The sequence below is a fragment of the Heterocephalus glaber genome, unplaced genomic scaffold (genome assembly GCF_053883595.1).
Source record: "Heterocephalus glaber isolate CG9 unplaced genomic scaffold, H.glaber_assembly_v1.0 deba00000122, whole genome shotgun sequence".
NCBI classification, from domain to species: Eukaryota; Metazoa; Chordata; class Mammalia; order Rodentia; family Bathyergidae; genus Heterocephalus; species Heterocephalus glaber.
In genome coordinates, this window is record NW_028258138.1 from 78,504,824 (window position 1) to 78,526,901 (window position 22,078).

General features: G+C 38.0%; 1 protein-coding gene across 25 annotated transcripts in view; it reads left to right on the top strand.

The window, feature by feature from the left end:
• Nucleotides 1-22,078, top strand: part of Setd5 (SET domain containing 5) — a 74,393-nt gene that overhangs the window by 26,125 nt on the left and 26,190 nt on the right. For 2 of the 25 annotated variants that reach the window (XM_021260093.2, XM_087216771.1), the window contains exons 3-19: nt 2,524-2,711; nt 3,521-3,745; nt 7,124-7,316; nt 7,599-7,704; nt 8,031-8,239; nt 8,577-8,635; nt 9,128-9,306; nt 10,237-10,275; nt 13,736-13,978; nt 14,511-14,659; nt 15,036-15,153; nt 15,850-15,959; nt 17,210-17,459; nt 17,983-18,066; nt 18,881-19,138; nt 20,225-20,545; nt 20,960-21,202. In XM_021260093.2, coding sequence (XP_021115752.2) covers nt 7,225-7,316; nt 7,599-7,704; nt 8,031-8,239; nt 8,577-8,635; nt 9,128-9,306; nt 10,237-10,275; nt 13,736-13,978; nt 14,511-14,659; nt 15,036-15,153; nt 15,850-15,959; nt 17,210-17,459; nt 17,983-18,066; nt 18,881-19,138; nt 20,225-20,545; nt 20,960-21,202 — 2,460 coding nt within the window. In that variant the 5' untranslated portion in view covers nt 2,524-2,711; nt 3,521-3,745; nt 7,124-7,224. Of the gene's footprint in view, nt 1-2,523; nt 2,712-3,520; nt 5,945-7,123; nt 7,317-7,598; nt 7,705-8,030; nt 8,240-8,342; nt 8,469-8,576; nt 8,636-9,127; nt 9,307-10,236; nt 10,276-13,735; nt 13,979-14,510; nt 14,660-15,035; nt 15,154-15,849; nt 15,960-17,209; nt 17,460-17,982; nt 18,067-18,880; nt 19,139-20,224; nt 20,546-20,959; nt 21,203-22,078 lie in introns of those variants that run through there. The other 23 variants (XM_004835270.4, XM_087216782.1, XM_021260119.2 and 20 more) reach the window with 19 other exon arrangements.

A 22,078-nucleotide genomic window follows, 5' to 3' on the forward strand; every position in this document is an offset into this window, starting at 1 on the left:
CTCATTGTTTTAATTTGTTTTTTAAATTAGTTGCATTTTAATGAATTCTGAAATCATGTTGCTGTAGTGGTGATCACAATTCCCTCAGCAAATATTTCTTGAATTCTTCATATATGTCGGACAAAGTTTCAGGCATTGGAAATACAGCAGTTGGTAATATATACAATAATCGCTGCCCCTAGAGTTTATATTCTGGTAGTGATACACAGGAAAAGTCACAAGTAAACTTTTTTGAAATTGTTTCACCTAGAAACAGAGTTAATTCTTGCCACTCTCAGAAACATCTCCAAACTATGTGGTGAAATTAATGACAGCTGTAACTGCAGAGCTTACAGGAGTCTGTTGTCTTGGTTTATAAAACTAAAATATTACAAGAAAATACTGCATATAGATGATCTGTTAAAAGTTATTCCATTAACATAAGTTATATCAGCTGTCCACAGTACAGTGAGTTGGGATTTTGTTAATGAATATAAAAATCATTTACTGATTATTACAGGAAACTAGCTGAAGTAACATTTTCTTTTAGTATATCTTAAAAATTACTGTCAGGAAAAAAAATGTCAAAACTTAGCTTTGATTTATAAATTTTTTTTAAGGGGAAAATAATAGTAATGGTATAACATAGAGCTTTAATGTTGTTGAATGACTTCTTTTCCCCCTGAAAATATAATACATTCAGATTCCCTTTACTGGTAGGGCAGCTTACAGCTTTTTTTTTTTTTAATTTGAATTGCCTAGTGGTACTAAACAAAGTTATAACCAACAGCTCTTAATATTTAACTATACTTGTTTGATGAGTGGTCTGTTTCATCACTTGCAGATTTTAATTTACCAAAGACTTGGAGGATGTACTCCCAAAATTTGTTTGGGTATACCACTAGATAAAGGAAACTTTTTTTTTTTTTTGGTACCAGGGATCGAACTTGGGACCTTGCGCTTGCAAGGCAGGCGGCAGAACCTCTGCACTAAATCCCCAGCCCCTGGAAACATTTATTTTAAGATTGGCCCAAAAGTAGAAAGTAAATCAATCACCTTTCTCCTATGAACTAGAAGGCAGTAGTAGATAGTAAATGACTTTGTTTATATTTCAGTTTCCAGTCTAGCAATGTTACCTCCAGTTAGGTAGGACTAAGTATATTGCCATCCCTGTATTTAGAGAGTCCTAAATCCATTTGTTGAAATCCATTTCTTTCAAAATCTGAGGCTCCAGCAAGAGCTGCTTAGTTTATAACTATTGTAGCCTTCTAAATTAGTTAACTCAAAAGTAGTATTACCTTTATATGATCTTAAAAATCTTTGCCTAATATACCATTAGTTTCTTCACAGTTAGCCTGATTCACAATTCATCTTAATATCCACATGAATCTGTTTCCTATTCCAAAATAGGATTCAGACTTATCTCAAATCAGTTACTATTTAAATCAGAATAAATCACTAGGTTGACTCAATATCCTGTACTTCTCATTACATTTAGGGGTTTTTTGGTATTATTTGACTTTTCTATTGTCATATTTATTTTATCATGAATGTGTGTCATGACTCTTTGTAGTGTTTTTTGCAAAGATCTGTATTAACGTGGGTCTTTTTAGCATTGACTTATTAGCATTGACTTCCCTACATAAAATGCTTCTTGTTTCATCCTTTTGTTTTTTACATGAATATAAAATCACTAATGCAAAATCATATAAACAACAACTTTTTCTCCTTTGTACCATACCTCCAAACCTCTTAATCTACTTTTACTTCTTTACTCTTCAGTAATTCATATGAGTCTTTTGCCTTCCCAAACCGCACTCATGGTTACCAAGTTATCACTGCTTTTTATACAAAACTCTCCAGTCTTTATCTTGAAACCTCACTCTTTGTAGTTTATTTTTTGTTACCTTATATACAGAGAGATACACATACATTTTTAGAGCAATTTTAAGTTCATGGTAAAATTGAACAGAAGTTACAGACATTTCCTAAATGCCTTTTGCACCCACACTTGCATAGCCTCTTCCACGATTTATGTTTCTGTTCATATCTAGCAGTGTATATTTACTTTAGAAGTACAGTGAAGTGCATTTCCCCAAAATTACAGTTAGAATAAAATGATATTTAGAAAGGAAGAAAAGGCTCTGTGACAAAAAAGCAATAAAAACTGCAGTGTCCAGTCCAATACAAACTGCATTTATTTAAAGCCTAGAAAGTTTTAAATGAAGACCTGAAATTGTTAAATAATTTATTTAAACTAGGAAGTAACTAATAGCCGTGCGGTACCTTCATACGTGTTTGTAAGGACCTGGGCTGCCAGAGCATTTTGTCTAATGGGCAGTTGTAGAGAAGGTGTCATATGCTTAGTGAAATAGGGTATTTCCATTTGGTTGAAAAAAATTTTAAAGTAAGCATAACTTATAGCCACTTTATGAAACACTAATGAATACAGTAAACATTGGAAAGCAGTGGAAAAATACTTTAGCAGCATTTAGAATACATTTAGAGAATTATTTGGTTAGTAGATCTTTTCCTTTTCTGCAGCAGGATTCCTCATGTCCATAACATGTTGGCTGAGGCTCTGCAGCTCACCCCCACTCTCAGAGTGGTCAGTCTCCATTAGTTGGACCCCGTGATTTCCACTCTGCTGTGTTGGACGTCATGAGCATTGCAGTCCCTCTGGAAGTCACCACACCAGATACATCTTACTCAGATATGGCTGCTGGATCAGAGTAAGTGCTACTTCCTAGATGGGAGGAGGCACATTATCAGTTTGTATGGAGACAGTTTTCTTATGGGTAGCTAAGTAGATACTGTAGTATTTTCTTACCCAAACCTGTCCCACTATAAATGACCTTAGACCTTGCCCTTTTCTCCCATAGAAGCTTGGGGGGGGGAATTACAAGGGGGGAGGAAAGGAGCTTTTAAGGAGGGATTTTGGGTAAATAATACAATCAGTTTCAAAGTAGTAATTACATTTTCCTTTGCTTTGTTGGGTGGGGAAGACTGAAATAAAGTGGGTGTCACTGCCTGCTTCTACAGAAGTAATGATTAATGGTGGGAGATAAGGAGTGTTCCTTCCAACTGATTTTCCTTGAAGGCCTCTTCCTATGTACTTCCCACTGTTCAAGAGTAAAGGGGCTCAAACTTTATATGGGCTTTATATGGTTGCTTAGACCTTCTCACATTTGAGATAGAAAAATGGAAAGCAGAATCACCTGTTTCTTTATATATTTATTGCCTAGAAAGAGGACCTTCAGAATCAGTGGTACCAAACTTTTTTTTCAGCTAAGAGCAGCTTTAGGAATTCAGAGTTTGTCGAAAAGCCTAATCCCTAAAATAGACTCTCAATTCTTGAAGAATTTAAATGCCAAATGACAATGAAGGTAGGCCTTCATTATACAACTTTATATATTATTCACAGTTTTAAAATTTTTAGCCTTTTGTATCCCTTCTCTTTTAAGTTGTCCAAGATTCCCCTGCTCACAGATTCCCCCTCTTGTCCTTTACCTCCCTTGTACCCAATCTTCCTTGCTTACAGAAAGGAAGTGGAAGCCCCCTACCTTTCAAGACGAAGTGGCACTACACCAGGATGTGAAAGTCCAGCGAAAGAGACCCAAGGGGCCTAGGGGGCAGCACACCCCCAGAAGCCAAGTCTATTCCAGGCAGTACCAGGGATTAGGGTCTGGGCTGGAGAAATCCTGGTGTTTTGAATATGTTCAGGTCCAGTTCAGACTCTTGATCCCACAGCCACTTCTTGAGTGAGGTGGGTGTTGCTCTAATTCCCCCGTTTCTCTTGCCATTTTCACAGTCCCTCGGAATTCTTTCCCCTTCAGCTAAGCAAAGCAACTGTACTAGAATTCTGTGTTGGACGGTATCCCTCATTAATAGTGGTTTTCTTCCTTAAAACTTAGGATATTATTAAAGAGCATGTATATTTCTTCATAAATCCACCTATTGCTAACTTGTCTGCTTACTGAATTTCTTAAGTAAGAAAGAAGACTTAAAATAAAGCTACCCTAAGATTTAGTATATAATCTGAGGTAATCTGGAATTGAAAGCAGTTTTCAAGCTTATCCCTATATAAAAAGGAAGGGGGGTGGGGGCAGGGTGGTTTGTGTTTCTTTTAGGGTTTTTTATTCTGTTTCTTTTATTTTTTTTTTGCATGCGAAAGCGATTTAGTTATGCCATTAAGACTTCCAGTTTTAATCTGTTTCCCCAAAGTAATACTTAAAATACTTCCTGTACTAGTAGAAAGTTGTATAATATTTATAGATTTTTATAAAAGTCAGCTATTAAGGTGCTACGATATAGTAACGGTTTGTGTAGTTGGATAGCATTTAAGAAAAATCTGAGCAAAGAATTTAAACTGGTAAGTTTAGAGTTAGTAGATACAAAAAAGACCCAAAACAGTTTTTACTGTAGCCGATATTTTCCTCATAGTAGAGCAATAACTGCCCATAAATGTTGCTGGGGAGTTCAGAAGTGATTTCAGAAATTAAAGTATGCTGGTCTACAAATTTGAGCATGGTGTCATATTCTGGGATTTCCTGAACATTTTCATTCATAACCTCTACACAGATTTCTGATACCATGGTCACAACTAATTTCACCGTTACTCATTTAATAGTTCTACAAAGGTAGAGAATATCAATAACGAACTCATGTACTGTTCTCTTAAATTATTAACAGTATTTGTCTATGTTTCATCATGCCTATCCCACTATTACAGCTACTCTAAGATTAAACTAGGTATTAAGAGCACCATACTCAACCAAATAAAAGACCTAGACCTCACCTCAGGAAATTGAAATCTGATGACTGCAATATGCATTTTTTTCTGTACTTATAGGAAAACATAAATATAACAAAAGAAATGGAAATTTTTATGAATTTCCATTGCTTCCCGTTATTCCAGTCACGTTCCAACAGTTTAACAGTATAGTAGCAGTTGTGATACTTTGAACATAATTGATAAAGTATATCTGTTATGAGCCTGTTTTCCGTGTATATGCCCAGCTGTCATAGAAATTTGATCATAGAAGAAAAGCTATAATTATGTTGTTTAAATTGGCTAATAAAGAGATGCAATCCTAATACTCCAAAATTTTAATCCATATTTCAAAATATACCTAAAAACTGAAACGTATGTCAAGGAACAGTCTAGGAAATCCTGTAGTTACCCATCAATACCTAACTATATATTTAAGCAGTAACCAATTATGAAAATTGCAATTTCCTCATCAAAAGAATGAATGAATAAATAAATAAATAAGTTGCATAGCAGTTTATTTAAAATGCTGTGCTTGACTAGAAAGTGTTGTGCAGTAGCATGGCCTGTTAACCTCCACAATATACATTTTATTTTTATTCCCCAGACTTGCACATGAAGTGCATATGTTCATATTTACCCAGTTTGGAGATGGGTAAGATATAACCAACATAACTCCATCTCCATGGCCACTTATTTCATCCAACTTTCCTTTTTGCCGCCCCTCCAAAAAAATCCATTTCTAATAAACAGCCATCGTGTTTCACTCCATATGTTTAAAGGCACAAGATCTCCTATATAAAATAAGTACAGCTCTTTGGAATATTTGTTTATCTAGTAGTGTACCTAGTAGATTAACTATAAATTCATTACTTTCTTTTAACTGCCCATCATAGAAACTAAACTCTATCTTCATTTTATTAATCCTTGTCTGCCTTTGATTTCATTTAGGAAACCCCACCCGTTTCCTAATATTCAAAGCTGATTGCCTCCCAGTGTGCCATGTTCGAATCATCTTTTTCTCAAGAATACTGACCTGCATTCTTGATGTAACCCCCTCCCAGTTCCCATCTTGCAGACAGTGCATGCACATCACTAACAGAATACTCTCTTATGTCTGAAGTTCTTCACCCAGAAATTACCTTTGCTGCTATTAATAAGATCCTTTCTCACAGTTTTGGAACATAAAACTGGGTGAGTTGGATATATATCTTAGAATATTCTTTTATCCCTCACTTCTCAACTGATGCGCCACATTGAATTGTATACTTTTTTCCTGCTGAAAGTCTGGGTTTCTTGGAGCAGGAAAAATGTCTGTTATTTTGAGCAAACAGTATGCATTATTGGATTCTCTTTGAAAAGCCCACTGATCTCTAAATTTGAGTTATACTAGTCTTTGGAGTTTCTAATCTGTGTGTCTCTGTACTAATTGATATAAATTACAGATAATTTATTTTCAGTTCTGTCAAGTTATACAGTTACATTCTTTAGTTATTTTTCAAAATTCCCTAGAACTTAACCAAGTAACTATTAAAATTGATGTTCTTTTTTCAAAACATTTGCATTTTATCCTTGGCCATCTATGCCTTTTTATTATAAAGGCTTACATTAAATTTCTAAATTAGAATACATTTATAAATCTTTTATAATAATAAATTGTGCTTGAATCATTTATTTTCCACTCACTGAGGATACAAAAAGATTCTAAACCAAGCTTCTCACTAAACCTGCTTAATAAAGATCTTGAATCATTTTCTTTAAAAGTAGAATGTTACCCTGTTTTCCAAATAAAGCATAGTGTAAAGGGTATAGGCTTTGGAGTCATACATGGTTTAAATCCTGGCTCTCTCAGTGTGTGTCCTTGGAGAAGCCATATAATCTCACCACCTTGACTTCCCCTCAGTAAAAATGAGGTGCTGGGGCCGGGGATTTAGCTCAGTGGTTCTGCCGCCTGCTTTGCAAGCACTAGGTCCCGAGTTCGATCCCCAGTACCAAAAAAACAAAACAAAAATGAGGTGCTGTTCACCATGCTTAATGGTTACAAAATTAAATGAGTGTAAGTGTGTGTGTGTGTGTATATATATATATATATATATATATATATATATATATAGCAAGTAATAGACAACTCAATAGCTGTTACTGCTGTTATTATTTGTAACTAGACTAATATAACTTCTGAGCTCAGAATTATTTTGAAGTCCTATGATTATTACCATGCAGCTATTAAATAATTGTTCCCTCGATATGCTTGCATGTCATTGGTGGGTGAGAAGTTACTACTCTTAATATGTGAAAGGTGTTTGGGGGTTGGTCACGATGAGAGGTGTGATAAATATAAGATGCCATTGTTTTTACCTGTACTTTCTTCAGGGTATCCTGTCTTGGTAGTGAATGGAAGAGGGCCTGGTCCCTGGGGCAGTGCAGAAGGCACTTTCATCATCTCACTCACTGCAAATGTCATGTGAGGTTTCATGGAAGTATTAAGAGATCCAATTAAGAAGAATAGTTCTGAGTCTAAACCAGCCCAGAGTGGCTTCTCTAGGGGAAACTCCCCGCTCAGCTGGTACGTTTGTGTTTGTCATTAGGGACACCTTGTATCCCAGGTGCCTGCCTTGAGACATCTGCCTGTACTGGCTTCATGTTACACACAAATTCACATTCAGTAACACTCTTCCTGTTATTTATAGGCTTAGTTATGTTAATCAGATTGTTTCACTGAGTTTTTTCTCTTATTCTAGTGGCTGGTGGTTGTGGAAAGAGGAGGGGTTAGAATGGGAAGTGAACTGTTAGTTGAAGGGAAGATTAGGTGTTATGCTATCATGCATTGCTTTTCGCCTTTGTGCAGCCCTGAATCTGTGGAGGCTAGTCCAGCAGTTAATGAGAAGAGCGTGTATTCCACTCATAATTATGGGACCACTCAGAGGCATGGGTGTCGAGGACTGCCTTATGCTGTGAGTATGCATTCATTTCTCTCCAGAGCAGTGATCTTCCTGGAGTGTAATCCATTCTTATACATTGTGACTTTCTTGAAATATTTATATGCAGCATGACGAAGTTGCCCCTTTTGCACTTCCCTGCCTCCAGCGGACGTCTAGCCCTGCATCATTGTTCTTGTTTTTATGTCCCAGTTGACCTTGGCATTTTGTTTTATCACTTTCCTGGTTGAAGCCAAAAAACAAAGGGTACTACTTTCTTCTTTCTTTCCATATGTACCATACTTTAGGGGAGAGAGGGGCCAGTGTTTGGACACTGTTGATTTAAAAAATCTTATTTTCAGGATCATAATTACGGAGCCCCTCCTCCTCCGACACCTCCTGCTTCTCCCCCTGTCCAGACGATCATCCCTCGTTCTGACCTGAATGGCCTGCCGTCGCCCGTAGAGGAACGCTGTGGAGACAGCCCGAACTCTGAAGGAGAGACTGTTCCTACCTGGTGTCCTTGTGGTCTTTCTCAGGATGGCTTCCTTCTCAACTGTGACAAGTGCAGGTAAGATCCTGTTCCATGAAAAGCAAGCCTGGGTTGCTGGGAGTAGGGTTTCTTATTAGTAGGGAAAAGCTCAAAGTATTCTTTCTTGTGTTTGTTAATGTAGATGATTCGTTAGTGCTCCTTGGCTCGAATTCTCTGCACTAGGTGAGAATTGCTGACAACAAGGAATGAGAGATTGATGTTAAAGCTATTGAATTTGATATGAAATTTAATGTCCTGGAAACATTTGGTAGGTGGGAGGGAGGGGGTAGAATATGCAGAGACACTTCTCCCAAATGTGCTTTGATGTGTTGCATGCTGTTGGAAGGACTACTTTAAGTTTATTTTCCCTCTTTAGGGGAATGAGCAGGGGGAAGGTTATTAGACTTCATCGGCGGAAGCAGGACAACATATCAGGTGAGCAGAAAATGAGTGACATGTAAATATTGTGTGACTCAAATGTTCTCAAAGTTACCATGGACCTCAGCTCTTTTTTTCATGGAAAGAGATAGGCATCCTCTCAATATCACTATATGGGTCTGTCATTAGAAATTAGATGTATATGGAAACAGCATTTCTGTTCTGTAGCAATCAAAGTATTTCTGGGAACTGTCCCAAACATCCCTCTTTAAATTATTCGGTCTCAAATTGTTACAGATAGAGGAACATTGAAGCTACAGGTCTGGATACAAGTGGAGAAACAGATACAGTGTAGAATAGTTTGTATATTTAATGCTGGTGGCATAGAAAAAGATCTTGTTTTCATAGAGAAAGTAGGTATCAAGATGATTAGAGTTGGTAGTGGAAGATAATGACTTACTGGATATGGGGCACATCTAAAGGGAAAAACTGCTCTTGGTAAACTTTTGAGGCTGATGATCCATGAAGTATGAAATCACCTTTTTTCAGGTGGGGATAGCAGTGCAACAGAAAGCTGGGATGAGGAGCTTTCTCCTTCCACTGTGTTGTATACAGCAACACAGCACACACCTACAAGCATCACCTTAACTGTTAGAAGAACCAAACCCAAAAAGCGAAAAAAGAGTCCAGAAAAGGGTCGTGCAGCACCAAAGACGAAGAAGATCAAGGTATGGAGGGTTAAAAGGTCTTATATAGAAATATGTCTGAAATAGCTCAAATTTTGGAGAAAGAGTACACCAGAACTCTTTCAAGAAGTTTGAACCAGATGTTTAAAGGACCATTTTTTGCTCTACTTGCAAAAATCAGCTAATCTGTGTTATGTACATGTAGACCAACCTCTCTTCTGCCACACCATACCATCACTACTGGCTCAAAGTTTCTTCTACTCCAGCCCCCCTCCCAGGTATGAAATTCCAGCCCTGCCTGGCATGTGTTGCAGCCTGAGTCTAGGCTTCCACTCTCCTCACAGTGTCTCCCTGCCTGGAGACTTAAAAGCAGTCCAAAACTCTTGTCCTGGCACATGCCCACCTCGTCATTGGATTGTTTTTCCTTGCTCCACCCGCCCCCCCGCCCCCCCCCATCAGGAAACATCTCTTGAATGGTCTAAGCTTCCTCAATGTCATGGTCACTTTCCTATATTCTCAACTAAAAAGTCTCCAGGAGAAACCTCTTCTGTTTTGTGATCTTTCTTCCCCATCACAGCAACTTTGTTGCTCCTAGGTGACTTGCCCACCCCTTGTTAAGGGGATTGGTCTTTGTTTCCTTCTTAATTTCAAAACTGATAAATCTGCAACATAAGGTTTTTTATCTACTTTTTCTCTCAGTGTCAGGACAAACATAGGATTTCAGTGGTGCATGCTTGTCCCTGTTACCTAGTTCCATGATGGAAAGTGTTAGAATGAGTCTCAGAGCTCTCTGGCCTTGAGCTATCCCTATTCTTGATAATAGGTTGGGGAATTCCATTGTATTTGTTATGCAGAGAAAGGGGACAGAATAGAACCTCTAGCTCATCCCTTAGTTTTAGTCTCAGATAGGTATAACTGTCATTCTTGGTACCAAGTTTTGTTTTGTTCTACTTGTTTTCCTCTTTGGGATAGGCCTTTCGAGAGGGATCCCGGAAGTCCTTGCGGATGAAGGTAAGGGGTACTCTTCCCTGCTGCTGTATTTTACTTCACTGTGATCTTGCATTTTGGTCAGCTTCTTTCCTGACATTGATGGTCTGGGAATCTTGGAATCTGCTTTTTATTAGTTTGTAATTGTTGCCATTCAGTTTTCACAGAGCTTTTTTTCCAAGGTAGAGTTTCTTAGCCATTTTCTGAAACATTTTTCCTTTCTGTAATCAGCCTTTGTTTATTGGTTTTTCTTTGCCTGCTTTTCTGGGGGGGCACATGACATTTTGTCAAACAAAATGAGACTGCTAATATTTTGTCACTGTGATTGGGCTCCACTTCAAGAGTAGGGGCTTTCTGGTAATGATACAGGATCTCTTGTGTACCCATCATAGTACCACGGGCTTTACTCAGCAGTTGTAAGGTTAACTCCGGAGCAAGAAAGTCGTGTTACTGATAGGAATTAATGCTATTGGGAATGGTTTTCTTTCAGACTTTTTTCTTGCTATTCCTGTTTGATAGAGAAAACGTATGTGTGTGTTTCTTCAGTTATCAATAAGTTTATAAGGCATGCTTTTGTAAAGAGACTGGAGAATAGATGATTTATGTATAATATTTTAAAAGGACTGTTAGGTACTCAATAAAAAGTTTGCTAAAAGGAGATTTGATTATACTGTGTGGTATCTTCTTTTACCTGTGTCTATATAGGAAAGAAGACAGCATACTTTCCAGATCATTACTTGTGGCTTCAAAGGACTTAGAATTAAGTTCTTTGAGTGTTTGTATCCCTAAATGTATACATGATGTAAAAGAAGGATCTCTCCTATTGACAGATACATGGCGTAAAGTCTACAGAGAGGGAAAGTTGTATTGGGATTACTTTATATTTAATGTGATGCACCAGTATAACTCATGTTATCAAACATTACAATTGATGTTTTATCTAAAGTTTAAAGGCCTTGCCTTGTGTAGATGGGAGAGAACATAGTGCCACACAGAGCATCAGAGGCCTGGGCTGTGTTCTGGAACACAACTTATTCATAAATTCTTTGCTTGTCAGCCTATCTCTTGCAGGGGACCAAGTTTGCTTTAACTCCCACCCCACCCGACTTTGCTAAGAAGGGGTCCTAAATAGACTTTCAGGAGCAAATATAACCCTGATCCCAGCTGCAAAGCCTTTTTCGTTTTTATCAATTACTATAACTTATTCTCAGAGTTTCAAAACCTTTTGTAAGCTATCAACTGGCTTTCCCACACAACTTCACTTGAACCTCAAATTTTGTACAGCTTCAGGAGGTTGTCTGCCCACAGACATGTTAAAATTTAGAGCAAACACACCCCATTCCATATTAGTTGTTTGATTGTTATAATTTTAAAACTCCATCAATCCAGATGGCATCTATAAGACTGGGAAGATTTCATCATTTGGATTTTTCATCTGAAAGCCAAGAGTTTCCCTACTAGGGACTTAACTCTAAACTGTTTCTTTAAACTATTGACATTTTTGGACCAACTAATTCTGTATTGTAAGGGAGGATTGTCCTTTGTATTTGAAGATATTTAGCTTCATCCCTGGCATCTACCCGCTAGTGCAGCGCACACACCGTTGTGATAATCAAGATCTCTTCAGTATTACCCAATGTCTTCTGAGAGCAAATTGGTCCCAGTTGAGAACCACTGCTGTAAACCCATTGAGGTGGAGTCTCCACTTCCCTGAAGGATGATGGGACTGCAGAGTAAACACAGTCAGATCAGTAAAAAATAAGCCAGGCATGGGTGGTGCATACCTGTAATCCTAGCACTCAGGGAGGCTGATCCAGGAGGATCCCTGTGAGTTCAAGACCACCCTAGGGTACATAGTGACTTAAAGTCCAGCCTAACCTACGTAATGAGACCGTGTCTCAAACCAAAAGAGGGCTGGGGGTGTAGCTCAGTGCTACAGCGCCTGCTGGTAAGTGTGAGGTCCTGAGTTTGATTCCCAGTACCCCCCTCCCAATAAAAAGAAAATAAAGAGAGATTAGTAAAAAATGTCTAATACTATGGCATAGGCTTCCAAAATACAAAACTTAACAACTCAGAAGTTTCGTGATTGATACTAGATGCTGAATCTAGGAATACTATTTGTACACTCTTAATCTCAGTCTTACAAGCACACTTAAGTCTCAGGCTTTGCACTATCCTTTTGCTCCACTGCTGCTTGTGATGTCTAACAGCTAGTATTCTGTTCATGGTGTGTTGGTTTTGGGTGTTTCTTAGTCCCCCCTTAATTATTCAGTCTTTCAGATTCTAGTGAAAAGGCTGAAAAATATGGTATTAACTTTGGGGGGGACGGTGTTTGTTTTGTTTTATGTTTTCCTGTTCTTGGGGAAGGGATGGTAGACAGCAATTAATCAACAACAATGATGCAAAGTGGTAAAAGGAAGCACTTATTACCATAGGCATCAGTGTTTCCTGTGCCATTCTTGGAAAGTATATTTAATTTGGGTATGCCTGTTTTTGGAACTTTAGTTTGGACGTGGATTTTCTGGCAGCATTGGTTACTACAAAGTCTTATCCTTTTAGTCATCACTACCAGTGTTTATTTTCTAGTGTCACCTTAAGCCTTAAATGCCACTGAAGAGAACGTGTCAGACTTAAGCGTTGTCTCTGTCGCTCAAGCTGTAGAGTGATACGAAACTGTTCAAGATGCTGTTGCTAAGATATAATAATCTTCCCTCAGTATTGTCACCATAGAGGGCAATACTTTTCCCAGAGGACTGTAGCAAAGTACCTAGCTCTCAGATATTTTTTCTGTTACCTCTCCCTACTCCCCTCTTCACACCAAATCTCTTCAGATTATTTAGAATATAACTATATAAATTGTCTAAAGTAAAGTTCTTAAAAACTATGTTCCAAAATGGTAACTTTTTCTGTGGATGATAATATTATGATTGATTGATTGATTGATTGAGATCACATGTATATTTAGAATGAACAAATATTACTTAATGAAATAAGTGGCACAGAAACAAAATTATTCTCCTAGAGAGTAATAAAACAAACCAAGTTGTCCTAGCACACTGACACAGATGAGTTTAATAAATATTGAACATTTAAGCAATATGATGACTCAAAGTATCTATAGCATTCCTTTTTATAAAAATTTTATGAACTGATTTTATTCTCCTGATAAGAACAGATTTTATTTTTGAGTTTAAAATGGTCATAAAATAGGTGATAGGATGCAACAGTGACCTAGATTATTTTCTTACTTTATAAATGAGGAGATGGAGCATCCTTGCTTTAAATAGCTTGTGTAAGACTTCACTGTTCATGAGTAATAAAACTATGATAAAAGCCAGATCTCCTGACTCCCAGTCCATTATTCTTTTATGCCACAGTGAAAACAAATTTTTTCTTTGGAAATTCAGCCTCCTCCTCATCCCCTCTGTCCTGTGCATTTTCATGCATGGACTCTGCTAACCTACCTGACTTTTGTTCTCTACAGAATTCTCCATCTGAAGCACAGAATTTAGATGAGAATACAACTGAGGGCTGGGAAAATCGGATAAGACTATGGACTGATCAGTATGAAGAAGCATTCACTAATCAGTACAGTGCAGATGTTCAAAATGCCCTTGAACAACATCTACATTCTAGCAAAGAATTTGTGGGAAAGCCTGCTATTTTAGACACTATTAATAAGACTGAATTGGCCTGTAATAATACCGTTATTGGTTCACAAATGCAGGTAAGGACCAAATGTGTTAGGCTAAGGAGTTGAGATTTTTAGAATCCAGGAAGAGGAAATGAATTAAAATTACTGTTTCCTCCAAATGTGAGAGGCCTTAGACTATCAGATTAGCCAACTGTTGATCGTCTTAAAAAGCAGTTTATATTAACTGTAAATTATCTGGATACATATTTTTTTAAACTATATTAATCAAAGTAAATGAATTAGGATGGAAAATTAGCCTAGGAACCAATTGTGAAAGATTTATAGAAAGCTAATCTCATTTTTATACACAGAGCCACTAAAATCTTAGACATATGTTGTTCTTTGATCTTGCCTTCTCTTTTGTAGGTGGCAGGTTCACTAGATGGCATATTTCCTAGAAAAAATGGGTTTGTGTCAAATTGAAATTTTTCTGCTCATTGAGCTACATGACATGCATAGATAAAACCTAAAAATGTTGGTACCTTTTCATCAGTTGTGAAATATTCTAAATGTCTACTAAGCTGTTCTTGCTGTTATTTGATGTTAATACCCTGGTTTTATTCAGTTACAGCTGGGAAGAGTCACTCGAGTTCAAAAGCACCGAAAAATTTTGAGGGCTGCAAGAGATCTGGCTTTGGACACTCTTATCATAGAGTATCGTGGGAAAGTCATGTTGCGACAGCAATTTGAGGTCAATGGACATTTCTTCAAAAAGTAAGAACGTCATTCCTTGAGCAGTGAGGGTTAACATCATTCTAGCTGACCAGTATTGCTGTAAAACTCATCCTAGTTAATAGGCTACTCTTGAGACAAAAAACTCAAATAAGCTCATGCCTATCAGCTATTTGCAGAGATACGCAAATCTGTAAATTACTTAATGTGTAAAGTGGTAACAACTCCTTTCCAAGTCCAGCATTCCTTGCTTTGTGCTTGTTCTTTAATGAAAACCAGACAAGCATGTGATATTTTCCAAGTTTAGGCATTGCAAAGGACTCTTGCTACTTCTGTCAGCATATGCTTTATAGTTGGAATCATGGGGTTGCCTTTTTGTTTGTGTTGAGAATTACAGGAATTTTAATTATATCCCTAGACCATATCCCTTTGTGCTCTTCTACTCAAAATTCAATGGTGTAGAGATGTGTGTGGATGCCCGTACTTTCGGTAATGATGCTCGGTTCATCAGAAGATCATGTACACCAAATGCAGAGGTAAGATATCTGTAGAAACTTCATTTGAATGGAATCACCAAAGGACAGGTTTACTGAAGAAGCAGTCTGAAAATTTCACCCAGATAAAGGTCTGTAGCTAACAGTTGTGATCTTTCATGCAAGAGAGGGGGAAAAATGTAATGATGCATTTTTTATACTAATAGGATAGGAGCAAGGAGTGGATTTTCTGTAGCAGATGCAGCAGGGGAAAGAGTATGTTAGTATTTACTGAAAGAAAGCTTAAATTGGATAAAAGTCAGTAAAATTATATTAAAGAAATGGTCGTGATAGAAAATGTCATTGGATTCAACTGAGCTATTTGGTTTCACTTTTATAGGTTTTAGGAAACAGTGTTGTTAAAGAGATTCTGGACAGTTATAGAATTCATTACTTGGTATAAGAAAACCCACAGAGCTTTAAAGGAATTTTAATTCTCTGGTGGAGCTAGAAACACTTTTAAGATGAACCACAGTGATTTACCCTGATTTCTTGCATCTCAAGATTGCTCTTTTTCAAGAAGTATCATAAGTATTGAGGCTCTTAGTGTATAATAATTTTATATATGATGATCAGGCTAAACAGCATGCTGCTGTAACACTAAATGGGGAGAGATGATTTGAGTAAAAGGGTTTTTTTCCCCTTTTGTGGAAAATTTAGTCTTTATGACAAATCTAATCATAAGCTTTGTTCACACAGGTGCGACACATGATTGCAGATGGGATGATTCACCTATGTATTTATGCTGTGTCTGCCATCACCAAGGATGCTGAAGTCACTATTGCATTTGATTATGAGTACAGTAACTGGTAAGACCTCAAAAACTTCTCCCAACATGAATGGACTTGTCTTAAATATTAAGCTGTTCATTTCTATTTAAAATCTACTTTTCTTCCTTGCCATTTTTTTCCTTGCTTAATCTTTTCATGAATAATGTGTTTTCTGCCTAGAAATTATGAAGAAAAATCACCTGAAGTGTTTTTTGTTTTTCAGAGATTTAGGCACATTATATCATTGTATGGTAGTCTTAACAATGATGGTCATTCATGGACTTTTTATTTTTTGTGGGTTTTGGTTGGGTTTTTTGTTGGTTTGGGGGTTTTTTTGGTGGTGGTGGTGGTGCTGATGCTAAGTACTGGGAGTTGAACCCAGGGCCATCACCAGCCCTTTTTTATTATTTTATGTTGAGATAAGATCTTGCCAAGTCACTGTGTTGTCCAGGCTGGTCTTGAATTTGTGATCCTCTTATTTGTCATTTACAACGTTTGTTATTGTTGTTCGGTGGTTTTTGGTTTTTTGGGGGGGTGGTACTGGGGATTGAACTCAGGACTTTGAGCTTGCAAGGCAGGTCCGGTGCCACTGAGCTAAATCCCCTACTCTGTTTGGTGGTTTTTTTGTTTGTATTTGAGTGAGTATCTTGCTGATATTGCCCAGGCTAGCCTTGGACTTGAGATCCTCCTGCCTCAGCATCCCAAGTAGCTGTCACTCACATCTTAATAATGCTCAGGGAGGGCCAGGGATTTAGCTCAGTGGTGCCACACCCTCCTCACAAGCACAAGGTCCTGAGTTGGATCCCAGATACCAAAAAATAAGAATAATAATGCTCAGGGAGGAGACTGTTTAAGATTAACCTCATCCATTTAAAACATGTAATCTAGCCGTATATGACAGTACAGTAAAACAAATAGCTATAGATGAGTATGCGTTGAATTTCATTAAGTAAGAATATTAATAAGCAAGGAATTCAGTGAAAGTGAGGACAGTGAGTATGATCATGTCAGATATTCTATCCTGGATTCACTGCCTACTATATACTGTAAAAGCAAATGGCAAATGGGGGAATTGAATTTTCCTTTCCACTGACTATGTATAGACCTGGAGTTGAGGGTATACAAAGAAACGCAATATTAAAAGCATTTGTAGGGACTCTGTAATTTGTCAACTTATTCAAAGATAACACAAGAAATTTCTATGCTGATATTTCAATAGAATGAATGGATAATATACCTGAATTTCAAGAATACTGAGACAAGCTTTTTTGGTTATTTCTTTGGAGCAGTAATTATAAAGTGGATTGTGCATGTCACAAGGGAAACCGGAATTGCCCTATACAGAAAAGAAATCCCAATGCTACAGAACTTCCACTCCCACCTCCTCCAAACCTACCCACCATTGGGGCAGAGACTAGACGTAGAAAAGCACGGCGGAAAGAACTAGAGATGGAGCAGCAGAACGAGGCTACAGAAGAGAATAATGACCAGCAACCACAGGAAGTTCCAGAAAAAGTAAATGCATCCAGTGATCATCAGGTAATCTCCCCTGGTGAAATGATGGTGGTATAGTATTGATCCTCTAGTACAGCAATGGCTAGCCTTTTAGAGCTCTCGGGTACAAATAGCCTGATGGTGGCATGTGTCCCATAGGGTCACCACCACTTCTCTAGTAGTTTCTGTGTTGCCACTTATTTGGGGACCCTGTAGTAATGCTTAATGCTCTATGTGTTGACATAGGTATGCATTCGTTCATTTTGTTTTACAAAATTAAGAGCATTCTTTCAGTAGTGTAGTGGTAGATCTGCTTGTGTAGCATGCACGAGGCCCCGGTTTGATCCTCATCACCAAAGAAGAACATAGAACATCCTTTCAGCTATTTTCCAGATTTCAATCTACTGAATGAGAGTTAGCGTCTGTGTTTGCCATGTGGCCTCACATGAATAATGCTGTAAAGCACTAGAAATTATTTCTAAAGCATTTCAGCCTATCGGAATAAAACAGTTGAATTTTTTTCCCCAAGAGTGTGAAAGTATAACTTTATATTGTTTCTATCTTAAAGGAGGTAGACAATCCAGACGAAAAACCAGAAGAAGAGAAAGAAGAGGTTACAGAGGACCTGGAGAACCCAGCTCATAGCAGGAGGGTGGGTACCAATTGATATCCTTTTGCTTTTTCTGATTTTTGCTCCCTCTAACCTGAGAACCTTTCTCTTCCCCTACCATCTCATTTATTTCCTCTAAAGATTATAGTTTGGGCTTTTTTCTATCAGGTAGAATTTATTACAATTTTTATTTCTTTTTCTGCACATTGTTTGGTGTAGTCTTTTAGTTAGTGGTGACTTGAAGAAGTTTCTTTAGCAGTCTGATTTTCTAAAAACTGGGTATTCAAAGTGCATGGACTATTTTGCTCTGGCTTAGGGATTCCCTTGGTTTGCATTGTTTTTGTTTTTCTTTTTTTTAAAATACCTTTTAGTCATGTGGATTAAAATAGTTTACTTTTATGCTGAAACTAAATGGTTTGGGTTTTGGTTTTGGTACCGGGGATTGAAGTTGGGACCTTGCTCTTGCTAGGCAGGTAGTGGAAACACTGAGCTAAATCCCCAGCAAATGGTTTTTTTTTTTTTTTTTCGTGGAAAGTTCAAGGACAATTCATTTGATTTTTGAGCTCCAAAACACATGCAGAAAAATGGTTGTGAGGGCTATTTTTCTTTTACATTAAAAAATTTCAAAATAGCTGACCTTTTGGGGAAAAAAAGTGTAGGCTTACTCTTGCTTTCTTTTACAATTGTTCCCAACATTTTATGTGGAATATTTTTAATTTTGGTCTTATGTTCTCAAGTATGTGTGTATCATCTTACTGGTAGTTAAATGAGTTTCTGTAAATTTCCAATCATAATACATCTGAAGTGGCTATCCCCTGTTGAAACTTCTCTCTATGTTAATGCTGTTTCTTTCTAGACCCGGGAAGACAAGAAGGTTGAGGCCATCATTCATGCTTTTGAAAACTTGGAGAAAAGAAAGAAACGGCGGGATCAGCCCTTAGAGCAGAGCACCCCAGACATAGAAATTACTACTACCACTTCAGAAACTCCTGTTGGAGAAGAAACAAAAACTGAATCCCCTGAGTCTGAAGTTAGCAACACTGCTTCAAACATTTCCATCCCAAGTACCCCACAGAATATTGGTGTAAATACTCGGAGGTCTTCCCAAGCAGGGGTAAGAGAAGAAAAGACTTTTTACCCTATCTTTTATAATAGTTAAAATTGGTATTTTCAGCTTTGCCCCATATCACAATAAGGCAGTTTAACATCTTCATTAGCTGATTCCTGGGATTCAAAGAGACAAGTCAGAATTTAAATGACTAAACACCTTCAGGCTGGAATGGAGCTTGGTACTGTTTCTGCCAGATAAACTGTTGGTAGCAAGTTCATAAAAATATTTGGGAGGGCTAGGAATTTAGCTCAGTGGAAGAGTGCTTACTTGATACGTACAAAGCCATAGATTCAATTCCTAGCACCACAAACTAAACAAAACATCTTTCGGGAGCCCACAGCTATAATCCTAGCTACTGGGGAGACTGAAGCAGGAAGAGTTTGATACCAACCCCTGGCAACTTAGCAAGAGCCCATCTCCAAAAACAAAAAGAATGATTTTGGGCCAGGAATGAAACTCAGTAGTAGAGCATTTGACGTGTGCGAAGGCCCAGGTTCAGTCCCTACCCCACATGCACACACACAAAAAATCATTTGGTTTCTCTTACAAATCTTCTCTGTAGCTCACTTATGTAGCTGACCTTTTATAGGATTGTCAAGATAAACCTGTCTTGAGCTTCCCTACCGTAGCCTTGAATGTAATGCTGAAATCTCAGTATCTGGGAAAGAAATACATGAGCAATTTCTCTTCCCTACTAAGAATTCTACAATGAGGTGACACCATCTTTTGCTGATAGTTGGAGGAGGGGCTTATTTTATAGATGCTTATTAGAAATGACCCAGATATCTAACTAGCTCAACCTCTAGCTGGTATTTAAATGTATGTTTCTGTTTAAGGATTACATTTATTTGAGTGTTTCTAAGTTGTTTTCTCACCAGTAGCAATTTTGAGAATGCTTAAAAATGGGCCAGGGATTTAGCTCAGTGGTGCCACTGCCTTCCTACAAGGTCCTGAGTTCATTCCCCAGTACCGAAAAAAAAAAAGACTTAAAAATGAATAAGTTTTCCAAAAAAGATGAATAGGAAAATAGAGGGAATGTTTCTAGTATGAAATTTCTGGTCAGCATTTTTGACCCGAATGTTGTTACAGGATGTGGCTGTAGAAAAACCACTCCCCAAAGCACCTCCAGCAAAGCCTTCTAGGCCCCGACCGAAGAGTCGAATTTCTCGGTACCGGACCAGTTCAGCCCAAAGACTAAAGCGTCAGAAGCAGGCCAATGCACAGCAGGCAGAGTTGTCACAAGCTGCCTTGGAAGAGGGAGGAAATAACAACTCAGCCGCTCCTACTGAAGCTGGAATTTTAGACAGTTCAGGAGAAAACAGACAGTTAACAGGATCTGACCTAACTCTGTTATCAGTTCCTGGATCCCATGTCAATCGTGCTGCATCAAAGTACCCCAAAACCAAAAAGGTAAGTGACAAATACGTCTTCATAAGCATAGTCTGCTAAGTGCTGGTTTTTTTAGTAAAATAAGAGGACCTATTTATTATCTTTAGGAAAAAATTAATCTTAGTGTTACTAGATTAGTTCTAGATACAAATGCCTTTATATGGAAGGCTAAAACCATTCTGTTACCTTTTGTTCCCTTATTTTTAGGCAGAACTTAAAAATCATTGCCAGCTAAAATTATTCCTCTCTTAGTAAGGAAGGGCATGGAGAGAATGCAGGAAGAGATATCCTTGCATTCTAAATGCCCAATTCATCCTCATTGCAGCTGCTACATCTGTCCTAGTTTCTAGATGAGATTTGTCTTTGTGAACTGCACTGCTACCTCTGGCTTTTATATAAGCAGCATTGACTAATGATTTTTTTTTTTAACCTTAGTATCTAGTTACAGAATGGTTGAATGACAAAGCTGAGAAGCAAGAGTGCCCTGTTGAGTGCCCTTTACGTATCACCACAGACCCAACTGTACTGGCAACAACCCTGAACATGTTACCGGGTCTTATTCATTCCCCGTTAATTTGCACCACCCCCAAACACTACATTCGCTTTGGCTCACCCTTTATGCCTGAGAGGCGTCGAAGGCCCCTTCTGTCTGATGGCACATTCAGCTCCTGTAAAAAGGTATGTCTGTGTTTACGTGGTTTTGGGTTTTTTTTAACATAGGATAACTATAATCATAACATTTCACACATTTTCTAGATAGCCACTCTACCCATGTGAGTTTATGATGAGTTCCTTGCTCATCATGAATACTGGTGCATCAGGAGCCAGGTTGAACATATACTGCATTTTCGGTGCTCAAATTTTCACTGTGGGTATTCACTGTTATCTCTTCTGAGAGCCCTTGAGGTTACTAAGAGCACACAGCAGTTGATGACTGGCTAGGGAAAGATATGTTTTGTGTGCGCTCTTGTGGTACTGGTTTACATGTCCATTTGTGCTTTGAATTAATTCAGTCACTATTATCTCCTGAAGGGGTTTAAATGCCTATTATAATTGGCATAATTCCTCTTCCTTGATTAAATGACAACAGGATGGAGAACCTGCCTACTATGAAGGACCATCTCTTTTTTCTCTCTCTCTCTCTCTCTCTCTCTACTTCTCTTTCCTCACTCTAGTTAGTTTTTGGATCAAGTGGTAGTAGTGTTTGGTGGTTGGTTGTTTATGGAATGCACTCTTAATTTCCAGAAGCCTTACATATTTTTCAACAGTGTGTCTCAAGAATAGACCACTCAAACCTGTAATGTCAGTTCAGTGTTTCTAGAAGTATAGGACACCCTTTCATTTGGTCTTTCCTTGAGGTAGAGTTCTGTTCCCTGGAACATCCTTTTCTCTTATCCTCAGATCTGGATTCAGGCTGCCTTCCTCAGTGTCTGCCATTGCCCTCCTCCACTGGCATCACGTACATGAGGATGCTGCATGTAGATTATTTGATGTGATGAAGTCTCCAACTCCAGGCAGGTCTTCCCTGACTCCTCCAAACTTAAAGCTTTTCTC